Source organism: Octodon degus, unplaced genomic scaffold (assembly GCF_000260255.1).
Source record: "Octodon degus isolate 3935 unplaced genomic scaffold, OctDeg1.0 scaffold00256, whole genome shotgun sequence".
In the NCBI taxonomy this organism is placed as follows: domain Eukaryota; kingdom Metazoa; phylum Chordata; class Mammalia; order Rodentia; family Octodontidae; genus Octodon; species Octodon degus.
The window spans coordinates 2,131,667-2,146,999 of NW_004524832.1; the positions used below are offsets into that span (position 1 = coordinate 2,131,667).

At 33.8% G+C, this 15,333-nt stretch overlaps 1 protein-coding gene across 1 annotated transcript in view; it reads right to left on the minus strand.

The window, feature by feature from the left end:
* The window catches only part of Kiaa1109 (KIAA1109 ortholog), a 231,795-nt gene that overhangs the window by 2,241 nt on the left and 214,221 nt on the right, over nucleotides 1–15,333 (minus strand). Inside the window, exons 74-84 of the mRNA XM_004646167.2 lie at nucleotides 13,478–13,615; nucleotides 12,220–12,477; nucleotides 11,028–11,178; nucleotides 10,523–10,680; nucleotides 10,231–10,423; nucleotides 9,909–10,126; nucleotides 7,084–7,335; nucleotides 6,208–6,411; nucleotides 4,825–5,019; nucleotides 4,428–4,562; nucleotides 1,371–1,533 (exon numbers count right to left, since the gene is read on the minus strand). Coding sequence (XP_004646224.1) covers nucleotides 1,371–1,533; nucleotides 4,428–4,562; nucleotides 4,825–5,019; nucleotides 6,208–6,411; nucleotides 7,084–7,335; nucleotides 9,909–10,126; nucleotides 10,231–10,423; nucleotides 10,523–10,680; nucleotides 11,028–11,178; nucleotides 12,220–12,477; nucleotides 13,478–13,615 — 2,065 coding nt within the window. The remainder of the gene's footprint in view (nucleotides 1–1,370; nucleotides 1,534–4,427; nucleotides 4,563–4,824; nucleotides 5,020–6,207; nucleotides 6,412–7,083; nucleotides 7,336–9,908; nucleotides 10,127–10,230; nucleotides 10,424–10,522; nucleotides 10,681–11,027; nucleotides 11,179–12,219; nucleotides 12,478–13,477; nucleotides 13,616–15,333) is intronic.

Sequence of the window (15,333 nt, forward strand, 5' to 3'; positions counted from 1 at the left end):
TTGAGGTTTTCATATTAGAGAAACCTACAACATATTTATCCTTCTGTGTCTGATTTACTTCCCTTAATATTATGATCTCACTTTTGTACAAATGACTTAAGTTTATCTTTATGGCAGCATAATACTCTAGTGTAAATGCACGCCACATTTCTTTTATTCATTCATTTGCTGATGGGCATATAGGCTTCTTTGAAGATTTAGCTATTATTGATAGTAGTGGGTATGCATGTATCACTGTAATATGAAGACTTTTAACTCTTTTTGGTAACACTCCGAAGATGTACATCTGGGTCAAATGAAATTTCTAAGTTTTTTTAACTTCTAAGTTTTTTTTTGAGGACTATTCATACTGATTTCCATAGTGGTTGTACAAGTTTACATTCCTACCAACAATGTAGACAGGTTCTTTTTTTTTTAACACAACTGGTATCTGTAGTTTTTGAATCCCTGCTGATAGCTGTTGTTACTGGAATAAAGCAATTTTCAGTGTTGTTTTGACATAGTCACCACTTTCTACTTATACAAGAGTCCATTGTATGATGGAGACTGTTATCTTAGAATGACTGTGGGATAAATGTGTCTGAATAACTTTATCTAAATCTGTATTATCATACAGAATGTTGTGCAGGGTATTTTATATATACACAAACTGTGGAGTGTATCTTATTCTGCAAGATGAGAAAACATTTCTAATAAATTTTAACTTGATAAATGAATGATGTCTTGCATTATGAGTAGTATGTGAGGCCAAATACAACATGATCACAACTGATCCCATGGTTCTCTCTCAGTGTGGGACTGTGCGTGATGTTCTTCCAACAGCAAGAACTTATGGAGGAGCTTTCACTCGCAGAGGAGGAGAAAAAAGGTAGAGGAATCCTTCATCTCAAATGAGATTAGGGAAATGAGAAAATGTTGGAAAAAGCATAAAATTATGTAGAAAAACACCACCTGAATAAGGTTGTGGCAGTGTAGACAATGAATCTGTAACGACAATGCAACATGAACTTCTGTGAAATCCTTAAAAGGAGGTAAGGGCAAGCATCATTGAATGGGTTCCTTGTGAAAAGTTGCATGGAAAGAAAAAGATTCTGTTGAGCCAACAGACAGCAGTAGACAGCAGTGATTCTATCAGTGATGGTGAATACCTTCTTGTCTCCCTCACATCAGCCAGAAAGGTTTCTGAAGGATAAGTGTAGATAAATTTACTTTTACATTTTGCATTTTCTTTATTATTTTGTATTATATTACAGTATTATAATAATTTTATATAAAATTTTTGGGTTTTGGAATGAATCTAAGTTTCCACTTTTTCTTCTGGGAAAATTCACTGCCTCAGGATATGTAAAATATGTATACTCATTACTTACCTAAGTGTGGGTTCTAGATGCCATGTGTTGCACATAAAATCTCTCCAGTCCACAGTGGTATAAGTGATGCCATCTTCTCTGTCTTTGTCAGAATTGTCATCATGGATAATAATTGGACTTTTCTGTCCTGGTCGAGTAGATAAAATTCGAGGTGGAAAAATGGCTGTAATAAAAATGATAAATTACTATTATAAATATATATCTTTTAAATTAATTTTATGTATTTGGTACAGGAGCTCACTATGCAGCTTGGACTTGTAGTGATTCTCCTGTCTCAGCCTCCCTAGGGCTGGGATTACAGGCGTGTGCCACCATGCACTGTCTCGGTGGCCAGTTGGTCATACCTAGGGTGGAGCCAGCAAGGCATGCAGGGATCAAATCCACATCCTTGTGCTTGCATAGGCAGGCACTTAGATTGTTGAGTTATCTCTGCAGCCCTATAAATATATATCTTTTAAAAATTTTTAAAATCACCATAAAGACAGAGTAATTGGTTTCATCTCTCATGTTATCTATTTCCTCATGAAACCTTCATTTAATTACAATTGTTAGAAAGTAATATTTAAAAATAAGTGATAAATAAGTAGCAATTATTAGTATTTCTTGGAGAAAAATGTCAATAATAATAGTAAAGAAAGCTGACTGATTTTAAAAAGCCAATGCTGAGATGATTTGACAGTAGAAATAGAGGAATGAAATTTATAGTTGTAGGTTTCCAAAGGAATGGTTGCATGGAAGGGGAATTAACAGCTTTACTAAGATATTACTCATATACTACACAATGATGTAAAGTATATAATTCAACAGCAGCAACAAAACAAACAACAAAGTGTATAATCCAGTAGCTTTTGTAAGTTAACTGGCTGAGCATACATCTGAAAAGTGGCATACACAGAGGCTTTTTATGTATGCAGTATTTTATATAATGCTGAAGGGGCCTGGCCTTAGCTCAGTTGTTTAAGTGGCTGCTTCCACAAAGCTGTCAGCCTCAGGTTGCTGTAGTTCGATCCCCACAACTCTCCAGCCAGCCAAACCAGCCAAACCAGCCATGAGGGCATTCAGAGCAAAAAAAAAACAAAAAAAAAAAAAACCTTATATAATGCTGAAGTAATTGATAGTGAATGCTAAAGTGAATGTTTTATAAGAAAAATCTTAAACTGGTTATCTGTCTGTCCGTCCGTCCATTTATCCATCCATCCAAACTGGTGATATGCATAGCATTTATATGACTCTGTTTAATAATAACAATATTTCTGAGAGCATAATTTTCAAGACATAAATTGGGGGGCTGGGGAAAGATAGCTCAGTAGAATAAGCGCTTGCCTGGCAAGTGCAAGGGCCTGAATTCAATTCTTGGTTCCTCAAAAAAAAAAAAAAAAAAAAAAAAAGACATAAATTGGACATGAAATGACTTATCAGGAAATAAGATCTGCATTATGCAGCCCTAGTTGTATGATCATTGGGAATGAATTTAGGCATGAGCTGTAGTGCTTCACTACTTAAGAACATAGATACTTTCAGTGATTACCCATTATCTGGTTGCTGTGCTTTTGTTATTGGTGGTGGATACAGTGTTCTAATTTATCCTCTTGAGAAATATGTTAGCTCTGCTCTAGTCTTATATGCTAATAAGAATTTTTTCATGAAGGTTTATGCTTACTTGTGCCAAAATTAATTTCTTAATGTTTGTAATCATAAAATAGTTATTTAAATAACTATGTATAATTGAAATCCATACTTTCTTAGTATAATTCTACCTTTTTCCATAGAAAAAAATATTTTGCAACAATTTACACTAAAAGATTTTTGTTTTTGAAATATGTACATATTTCAAACTAAGATCAATTCTGTATTTCCTAAAATGTCAGCACACAGATGAGAAAAATACATCTAGCAGGCTTTCAAATCAAGTAGCTTTCAAAAGAATTTTAAACTTTACAAGTTTATAATCTTTTTCTCTAAAGTTTAAATATTAAGATAAAAGGAAAAAGCAAAAGGATTATTAGTGATGTATATGTTATTTTGCTTAAGAAGACTAGATTTCCTTATAGTTTAAAATACTACTTACGATATGATTTCAGTACCTTTGTTTGGAAGTATAGACTAAAATCTGATAGATTTCTCCCAATCATACTGATTTTATTCTCTCACTAAATTTTTGGCACATCTTGACTGAATAGTAATGGAAGAGCAAAGCAATCTATATACTATGCTGACTTTGTACTCTTTCAATATGGTATTTTGATAATCTACTATATTTTAATATCGAGAAGACAAAGTTTTTCTTCATGAAAAATTAAACAGAATAACAGTGTGACCTGAACAAATTACGCTTAATCCAAGCTACTTTTAAGGCAGCACAGTTGTTTTTACTAGGCATATTTGATTTGAATATGCAACAATTGTGCAATAAAACTTGAATGAAAGATGGTAACAGTTTGGAGAGCATTTCATACCACTATATTTTATTGTATTGTATTTTATGGTACTGGGAAACAAACTTAGGAACTTGAGCTTGCCAGGCAGGAGCTATGCCATTAAGCTATATCCTGGCCCCATATCATTACATTTTAAACTACTTAATTCTCTTAAGCAGCTACAGGAATTCTAAAATATAGTCAACCAATTTCAAATAGATATTAGGATTATTATGTTTCTTAATGAATACTTAATTCCAGTAAACAATGTTAGACAGCTCATGAAAACAAAATACCATTGAGGTCTTATTTATTTAAAAAATGTTCTGTATATTGCAAACTAATTTATCTTTTTATTCCATTCAGTTTTTCCATTTATATGTGTAATTCATGCTACTTTATTATGTAAAATAGCTTTAGTCATTTTCTTAAATTTGAGTATCTTCTTGTATTATTCTATTCTGCACAAATCTATAAGGCCTCATTTGAAAATGTATGTCATAGTATGGTTATTTACTGACATTTGCAACTGACAAAGGAGACATTACACTCATTTTATCACTAGACCATATAAATCCATATATTTGATATTGATGGCTGCCTTTTCTGCAGCTTGAAAAAGAAAGAATATACAACCCACCTTTTTCTTTTTCTTTAAGATAAGCTGACACTAAATCATGAAGAAACATGATGAGTTCAGCATCCATGGTCACACAAATGTGATCAGTAAACTCTGTTACCACACTACATTCTACCTTTGGCTTCAAGTTGGCATCTGCAATGACAATATGGAGTTTTTTACTCAGAATAGTCTCATAAGAAAGTCTAATTGTTACTCTTCATTTTACTTGGGGGAAAAAGGTATGAACTGGTTTACCAGAGGAATATAGCTGGTGAGAAAATTAATCAATTTGACTTATAAAATCAATTTCATGAAATTATACCAATATCATCAAAGCAACTTAGGAAAGATAGAAATTGCATTTCTTTTAAAATTTCTTGGCAACTTAAAAGACTAAAGTTGTTTTTCCACATACCCTGTAATGAAGGTTCTTGTGGTTCTTGAACATGAATGGATTTAAAGTCAAGCTGCATCCTTGGTAATGCAAAGATTGTTTCAGTTTCATGGTTGTAGCTAGAGCCTCCTCTAAATCCACTCAATAAGCTGGAATTCTTTACAGCAGTGCTATTCTCCATGTTGTTAGAATCAACATTACGTAGTAAATTTAGCTCTATATGTATAACACAAAGACAAGAAGTGTCAAACTGATACACACAATAAGCCTATAAAATGTAGAACTTTTATTATTTCAAAAGTTGAAGAAGCACATTTAAAAATAGAAGTGTGTGGTTGTATGCATTCATGTGTGTATCACTGTGGTCAAGACCAAAGCTTTTGAATAAACTCAAAAATTTTGGGCTTTTTTTTTCAGGCTTTAAAGTGAATATTATTGTTAACTGAATTCAAGTATGACTTTAGTCTCATTAAGCCAAAAGGTGTCTAAGGACTGAACACTTCACTTTGATAGTTTGTGATTAATATAATTCTGATTCTGAAATTAGGATACATCTACTGTGACTATAATATAACTCCTTTATAAAAATTAACATTTTTCTAGCTAGACAATTACCAATTTAATAATTGGCCCCTTTGGAATATCACAGTTGAAAAGTACTTCTTTCCCCCAAATCTCTATTAGAAAAGCAGCATAATCAAAATAGGGATAATCTCCTAATTTACTTTTGTATCATCTTTTGGTTTTAGAACTTTTTAATCCCTAGTGTTGCCTATTCCACTGTATTCTCCATGAGGTCTAAGTTATCATTATTTTAGTTTGGAAAAAAAGATCATTTTAAGTAAAACATTCAAGTTTTAACGTCACGATCTAGCATTTTCCAGTATACTAGATGATAAAAGCTCATTCACTATAATGCAAACCCCAAAACAATCATAAAATAAGTTATATGATCATATATTTACAAGATTCATGTATCTAGTTAAATGGAAAAAAATTCACCAAAAGGATTTCATTTAAACTTATGACTTGATTGGAATAATATTTAGTTTTGTTCTAACTATGAAGAACTTTAAGTTTGTGGCATTCTGCTACAAATTGAATTTTTTCCATCCAATATTATTTTCCCCAAATCTCAAAATTGTTTCCAAAAATATTCTGCAATATTAAATAAAATCCATTTATTTTACTTTAAATAAGTAAAATATTTCACTCTAAATATTTTCAATTATCTCTCTAATAACTTGAATTTGTGATATGTTTCACTACTGGGGTAGTGAAAATTTACTGGGGTAGTGAAAATTATGTAAAGAAATCGAAACACTACTTCTTAAAAAATAAACAGAGTTAACAGAACCCAAAAGAGGAAAAAAGAAGTTAAACTCTCCAGCTCAAAATTTTAACCTTCATTCCTTGTGGCTGTTACATAATTGAACCATTCTTTTACACTTGCTACTCCATGGGGTGGATTTTCATGTCGACGCCTTGTTATCTTGGTTATTGTTGCCATAGGACTTTCCAAAGCACCACATGGTTTGGTAACCATGGTGTTATGACCCAGGTGGAAATCCAAGGTTTGCACAATATATGTGGAATGATCATTAGAGCCTAGAGCAAAAAATATATATAATAATTTTTCAAGTGATAAATTATGTTCAGATCCAAGAAAACAGCAATAAACTCAGAGCAATAAATATAACTATGTCATCTATAAAGATAGCTATAAAAATGAAGAAAATAGAAGAAACAATTCTTCCTTTTCATTATAATTCAATTTATCCTCAGTGAGATGAAAAGCATTAACCATTTTAATTCCTTCTCATGAAGAAACTACAAAGTAGGTAATTCATGGTCAAATGGGCTTTATCACTTTACAGTGTAAAAACATAACCTTGCCCATAAGTTTATAATACAGACTTGACTAGCAAAGAATTGTCTTATGCTACCAATATCTTCATGTTTTCATACTAAATACTTAAACTATCCACTTAATAATAGATATAATAATGCCTAAGGAAAAAAAATGCCTAAGGCTAGCCACAGCAGCACAAATTTTAGTTAAACAAAAAGAAGTAAAATAAAAAGTTCAGAAATGGGTTCTCTGATGTGTTCCAGACTTCCTGGACTCACTGACAAGTTGAACTTGACAACAAATAGAGGTGGACTTCAGAAATATTTCAATAAAAGAGAAAAATAAATCTGAGAAAGGAAAATTCCTTTGTCATTTACAATTAGATTGAAAGATAGGAGAAACTAAAAGCTGGGATTATATCACTTTACCATCTTCCCAGATTTTCTGAGCTTCTGTCCAAAAAGCAATATTTGGCTCTTCTAAATGAAAAAGGGCCCAAGATTTTGAACGGAAATTTGGACCATGAAAGCAAGCCAGTGTCATATGATTTCCATGTAAGCTCATAGATCCTCCAAATTGCATTCCATCTTCTGGTAGTGGGATTTGAAATAAGGATATGTGGCACCCTGATACCACCTTCAGTACTCCAGGCCAATGTCGATGATGAGCTGCATCAAGCACTGCAAGGAAACCAAAACATACCATGATTTGCCTCATAAGCGTCCTGAATGGGAAAGGCTGCTTTCTATAGAGGAAAATGACTCAGGTAATTCATTAAAATAACACTCAATAACTGGCTAGTATTAAACAATAGCTAACAGACAGTCTGGGAAACATGCTCTATGAGGATAGATACAACTATGGAAAGCAGAAAATTGCTAAAAATAATTGTACCTAATATTTTTGCAAGGATTTTGATTTACAAAGTACTTGCGTGAAATCTCACATCATTCTCCCATACTTCATTATGTAAGGACAGTACCCTAAAGGACTGTGCTTCTGGAGCTCCTCTCCCATACTCTGTAAACTTGATATTTCAATTGACTCTTAAGTAAAACAGTGACAGAGGGGTTAATTCATTTTAAGTGTTGGTTTTTTACTCTTCTCTGCTCTTGCTACGAATAGTGGTTAGAAGATCTGCAGCATCAGCATGACCCCATCGCTTGTTAAAAATGTACAATTTTAATTCCACCCCAGACCTGCTATATGATATGTGGACTTTAGAAAGATTTCCATGTGATTCAGATGCACATTAAAATTTGAGATATAGTAATCAATTACAAAATTCATATATGTATTTCTGACATATTCCAATAATGTTCTTTTTGGCTATTTTCATCTCTTACTCCAGATCCAATCAAGGATTATACACTGTTTAACTAGTATGTTTTGTGTAATCTCAAACAATTCTCTAACCTGATCATTTTTTTTTTTTCTGAAGAAGCCAATCCAAGCATTTTGCAGAAAATCCCTAAAGTTGTATATGCCTAACATCAATGCTTATTCATAGGAAATTTAGGAATTGGAGGAATAAGATAAATGGAGAACAAAGAAGCTGCTTATTAAAATCTAGACAGGAGTGTATTCTGCAGGTTAATTGACCATATGTCTTCAAAAACTCAAGTCATAAAAAAAGAAACTATGGTAAATTAAAAGAGGAAAAGGAAGATAATAACCAGATTTAAACTGTGATCTTCAATTGGACATACACTGGTTTTGGTAAATCAGTTTTGTAAAGGATATTTTTAGGTCAGTCATAGAAGTTTGAATGTATTTTCAAAGTCAGGAGAGATACACAGTGAAATGAAAGCTGGAGATTGTTGACTAGAAAATGTCTCCATAGACTGAACAGTATAAATGGTACCTTGACAGATAGTACACATAGGTATACAGATGCACTGAAAAATATTTAAAGCATAAGCTCTATGAATCCAGATAGTCGCAGTGATTTTCAATAGAATTGGGTTTTCTCTTTTACTTGTATTTAAAGTGTTTTTTTTTTTTCAATGACTATGTATTACTTCTGTGATAAAAGTTATCCTCATTCTGACTTACTGCTCATTGCTTTTACCATCAGCACTGTAAAAGTCACTATCATCTTTTGCTTGGATTCATCACTCATCTCTCATGTGGACTGTATCACTGAATGCTGTAAGAGGTCAGCTATCACTGGATATATTCTCTTCTGCACACATGAAGTGCTGCTTTAAAAGGGATTGTTTTAAGGTAAATCAAATAATACTAAATCCTGTCAAAACTCTCCAATAGATCCTTGTTGTATTTACAGCCTTTTATCTGTGGCCTACTTCTCTGAACTCATGTTTAACATTTTACTCATTGCTCCCTCTGCTCCAGCCACAGTAGGGACCTTCATGATTCTCAGATACACCATGTTTGTTCCTACTGACACTCCCTGGCTCCCTTATGCCCAGAACACTCCTAGGTCTTAGTTTCGGTCTTTCATTCACATCTCCACTAAAATGTCACTTTAGAAAAGGTTCTCTGGCTACCCTTTCTAAAATAGCAGTCCTTACACTTAAATATTCTCTCTTTTGTTTTGTTCTTCCTTATCACTTCTACCTGATATTACCTGATATATCTAGCTAGTAAATTATTGTCTATCTTTCTCAACAAAATGTATACCACTTGAGGCAGAGACTGTGTCTACCACTAGAACATTACTAAACATATATTACTTAGTAAACATTTGACAGTTACTGAATTACTGAGTAAAAATAATAATTTGCCTAATTTTCATAGTTAACCAAGACTTAGCTATTTTAATTCTATAGTTATGCTTCAAACCAGAACATGATACTGTCATAAATCATATTCAAGAGTGCATAGAGTGATGATGGCTGCAGATGATGTATAGCAGGAGGAGATTAACAAATGACTTTTCAAGTGGAGTCTAACTCTACTGGCAGATAAGAAATAAGCTCTCTGCCACGTGAATGGGATAAAGAGCCCATCAGATACTCTGTAAGTATAGCATATAAATTATTATTTTTTAAAAGAAAGAACACAGGTAGTGAAAGATAAAGCATATAGTGTATAAAGATCTAAAGTTCCTGCTTAAGCAAGCAAGCACAGGGACCCTGATTAGATCCGGCACCACATGCCGCACCAATCCCACCCCCAGGGCAGGCTGAGCCAATCACACACACAAAAATAATAAAAAAATAAAAACAAAATCAGATCTTTTTTTTTTCAAAATCAGATCTTAAAAGAAAAGCTTAATTCTAATTCTTACATTGCTCCTGTGAACTTTTCTCTAGGTTGTTAGTCATTGTCTTTGGTGGAAGGTAAGGAACTGGTCCCCAGGTAGAAAGAGCTCTTTTGCTGGTGTCAAACTGCTGAGTGAAAAATTCCTGGAGCTTCATTCCTATTTTTATCAGGTCTGGTGTTGTTGATCTTGATATCATTACTTGAAAAATATCCCACTTCAAATCTCCGTGGACAAAAATCTCACTAGAGCATAAAAGAGAATCTCAATCAAATCATATGTCTCACAGAAGACACTTAAAAAGTACAACAAAAATATAGTGTTCTGAAAGTAACATTTTACTAAATACCTTTTATCAGTCATGCTTGAATCCAATGTATTATACAGATTTACTTTCCATTCATCCTGAAGCTTAAGATCTGCATTACTGAAGATACCCATGAGGATACTTGAGCCCATGTAATCAACACGAGCTTCAGTAGAACCCATGGTAATCTGAATTTTGTGGCTGGGTTGCTGATTTGGATGTTCAGAAATATGAGCTAAAGCAGAAAATAAGCCTCATAAAAATCAATTTTCAAAATAGTTTTCAATATAAATTTTGAAGATATGCTTAGATAAGTTGTAAAATTTCAACATACCAACCATCTCCAAAGCATTGACATCTATGGTTCCGCCAACCACTCCTCCTTTAGAATCTAACTGTGACCTTCCCAGACCAACAGACATGCTAATCTCTCGATCACGATTGCTTCCAACTGACAGACGGCCTTGGCTTTTCAGTCCACTAGTTGTCCAGCTTTTAAAAAAGTTATTAGATGTATGTATTATGTTATAAATTAAGACAACAGGTAAAAAATCAGATTACCAAAATCAGTTTTCTGACAATGAAACACATTTCTGTCTAAACTACTCATATATGGCAAGTGCTTGAAATTAATACTGATGATAAAACCTTCCTACTCAATTTTTTCTCTTTTTTAGAATATTTCATAGTATTTTATATTAAAATTATCCTTAAGCCATTTTAGACTAAACTCTTTTACCTATTATCTGTCTCAAATATTTAAGCATTAAAACAAGGATTCTATAACGTAAGACAAATTACAAAAAACTATATAGCTTATATTTTCTCTGATAGCTTACGTTGTATTGCCCATCACATTACTCATATTCATTTGAACATTTAGTTGCTTTAAGTTGATGGCAAACACAACAAGCGTTTCCCATGGTGTCCCTTGCTGGCTTGCTGCTTTGTTTGATTTGTTCACAGGAGTTGATGTTTTTGAAAGTGAGTCTAAAGATAGAAAAATAACAAAATAAACACAGTCACATAAATTCCATGCCTAAAACTACCCATCTCTATAATCTAAAAGGTAAAAAACTGATATTAAGGTATTGGATACTAACACTTAATAGTTGTCACATTGCTTCCAAAATAGTTACCATTTACTGAATGTTTAGTGATAACCTTTCTTCTTCCAAGCTCACAAATTGAGGGCCCTTATTTTATGAGAAAATTTTGGTGTGCATGGGATATGGCAGTACAGATCATTTGCCTAGGATAGAGACTATCATAAAATACGCTATTAAGTACAGGACCGCAGGAAGGGCTCATCCTGAAGTGCAGAGGCAGGTGGGGTGCTCATGTGCTGTGTTCTAAGGGATTCAGCATGTAAAATGAAACGTGCATTTGCTCTTTATACTTTTATCTTGTCACAAGAACCATGTCATTTGCTTTGATACATGTAGAATAAGTACAGTTCACGAACTTAATTCTTTCTGTGATTCTAGATGCAAACCAAATTGAACAAGAATGGAAACAAATTCAGTAGTTGGGTTCAACGTTGGTATTATGGTGACCTTATTTGTTAATTTTGGACCAATATGGTTTGTGATCAGAATGGTGGAAAGAATTAAACTGGTGAACTGAGTAGCACTGTAAAAGGACAAAGCCAAACACGTAAGAGTTAAAAAAAATACTGATTAAAAAAATGACTGAATGAATACAAAGATTAACTTTCTCAATATCAAGGCACATTTAGTGAATATAGGTTTCTAAACATAACTAAACCATACAGAACACACTAAAAAACTAGAATCAGGTAATTTTTCTCTTCCTGTTCCATTGCAAAACTACTAGAAATCTGGCAAAATCTTTTTTTTTGGCAGTCCTTTTATGTGTTTGGTCTTTGTTGTTGTTTCTGTGGTTCTTCTTCTCAAACTATTATAAAACCCTAAGAGTGCATATGCCTATAATGGGACAGAAATCTGAAAAGAACTCTGATTTTTATCTTGGGAACAACACAGGGCTTCCTAACAAAACTAATAGTATTACCTCTTCGAGGAACTGAAGAATCAGACACACTCCTTGATCTTATGGAAGCTGGAGATTTCAGGCTCTGTGCTGCTGTCCCTGGTGACATGGTGCTGTTTGTCATGTGCTCATTGAATACATTAGGTGATTGGGGCATGTGGGTGAAAGAGGCTGACTGACTTGGCTGTTCCCAGGTCCTGCAATAAGCTTTTCTGGATGATTCAGGGGAAAGATGCTGGTTTACCCCTTCAATAGAATCCGGTGTCCCTGGGCCTGATGCTAGTATAAAAGTGGATGGCAAAGCAAAAAAAGAAATGGTAAAAATCACTCTTGCACAATTTTATATGCACATCATTTATACATTTAGTTACATTAGTTACATTTAGTTACATTTTTAGTTACATTACATATTTCTTTTAATTCCCTACTTGACAACTGTATGACAGTTTTAACTTCATAAAGAGCATTCCAGCATTTTATTGGAAGCCCATATGGAGTAAAACAGATATTCTGAATCCATTCTACAGGTAAGGGAATAAATGCAACTAATATTAGGATTTGTAATATTTTCCACCACTGCAGGCTGACTAGTTTTTCACAACTTTTTTCTTTTTTGTATTTTAGGGAAGGGTTTGCAGTGTGTTCAGGGTCATAATACTAGATTGGACTCACAGTGATCTGCCTGTTTACAGCCTGCCAAGAGCTGGGATTATAGGTGCATGTCACCACGCCCAGTCTCAATTGCTGTCTCAGCAAGCCCAGGGAGCAGGGCTGGCACAGCAGGATCCAGGATCAAACTCCGGGGTCCTGCATCTGCCTAAGAAGGCGCTTTAATCCACTGAGCTATTTGACCAGCCCTCACAACTTTTTTTGAGCATAAAACTGCAACAATATCTTACGGCCAACAGATAAATGAAGGCAAAAGAGTAACATGTCCCCAGCATTTTCTGTTTCCCATTCCTTAACCATGATTATTTTGGATAGTTAAGTGCATTTCTTCATTTCTAGATTTTACAAAGACTCCAGAGTAATCACTACAGAGCATAATGTCACGTAGAATGTCACATGTACAAGGGAAAGATGACTGTGTATGTGGTTCTGTGATATATCCTTAGTACTGGTATATTAGAGGGGTTTGCTAGACATTTTATGAATGACTGAATGAATCACATGGTACAATTTACCAACAAAGACAAAGTTTGCATTACTAGTCATGGATCCTGCTACTATTTTAACTAAAATTAAAAGCAGCCTAATTATAGTTACATGATATGCTTACTTGGCAAATTTATAGTTTGGTCTCCAAGGAACAGGCGTCTTGCAATACTTCTTCTATACCAGGCTCTTGGAAATGCCAGAATTTCACTGAGTCGGCGCATGTCATACTTAAAGGAGGCAGATCCTATATCACAGACAGCTGATACAGAAATAAAATTTGTTACAACTCTGAGTAAATATCTGAAACTTTAAGTATTTTTTACGTGGAGGGCATTAAACATATCATGCAGCTGAATTACACTTACTGTTAGAATTCATAAAATATTGTGGCATACTAAAATTAAGTAGTTGTATGTCCTTTTATACATTATAAAAATAGCACAGTATAAAGCAATTAGTTTCATTTCTTCTTTTGAAGTGATGGCAGATAGGGATTTGATTATTACTGTCATGAAGTTCTCAAAGAGATCAACCTCAACCAGCTTTCCACTATAATACAAGGCTCCTCTCAAATATGGGAAATGGATGACCAAGGTGCGCTAGATAGAAATTTCCTCCAAAGAAACTAAGGTGGTAGCTGTGTGGCAGGGCCTACTACTTTTCTTTTATATGAGAGCAGTGACTTTTAAACAGGAAGCTTCTTGACAGAATTCTCCAGAGTTCTGCTATCAGCATTCTTCTATTTCTGCCATATGTGCTCTTCAATTTCTCTGTCCCAGCTTCTTTAGGATTTGCATTTCACTGACTCCCACAGCAGCTTTCCTGCTTCAGCCTGGATCCATGCGTTGGCATTAGTAAGTTGCCTCCTAGATCCTTGCACCTAAATTCCTATAGGAATTTCTTCAGTAATTTAATTTCACTTTTAACTAAGTTATTGACATCGCTTGTGCTTCTTTTATCTAAGCTAAAAGTTTCAGGAACCTGTGTCCTCTATTGCCTCTTACATACTTGTCTTCGAGCTTGTGGATCCTCATATTTTTATCCAAACCATTTCATTTTTTTCATGCCACAGTTTAGGCCAGTATTTAGTATTTCTTGATTTATTTAAAATAGCCTCATCAAGAATCTTTTCCCTTCCATCTTTCAGGTTACTATAAATTCTCTTTCTAAAATGCCAATCTGAAGCATCATTTTATAAAAGATAGTGTGGAGAGTTAAGCTTATGAATAGGAAGTTAGCTAAGGAAAGATACATTAGAGGGGCCAACCTCACTGACAACCAAAAGAACAAGTAGTAAAGTAGAACTTTGGACCAAGAATGAACTTCCTCACACAACACAGAATGCAGCCCCTCTCTGCTAAATGAAATTGCTCTTCTTCCCTAAATTCCAGTTTCCAGGAACTAAAATTACAGAAAAAAGTTTTCCTTTAAAAAATTACTTTCTTTCTTTTTCCTCCCAAAAAAAGGACGAAGATAAAAAATATCCACTACACCTTGACATATCAAAGGCAAAACAACTGTCAGAAATAAGCACAAGTCAGTTTTCCACAGAAAAATAATATAAGCTCAATACAAATATTGGAAATCTCTTTGTAAATCTCATAGATACGGTGACTAAACCTACTTATTGCTGATCAAGCTTGAAAAGTTTGGTATTAAAATTTAATTATTTAGGGTAATATTTGTTTACTATTTAATAATTTCTGTAAGAATGCTTAAAAATTTAAAATTATGTTAAAATGCAACATAGAACTGATTAAGGCATTTTAAGTGTACAATTTAATGGTATTAAATACATTCATAATGTGAAAAAAAATTAAAATCACTGTTCCCTTTAAAACCTAGGTGCTGGGTAACTGGGTTAGGGAACTTGATTTCCAACTGGTCATTTAAAATCCACAGAACTATCTGCGACATGTGGTTACTAAACAACAGAGCAGTGCCCACACTCCCTTTCTCTGTAATAAGCTCTAGACC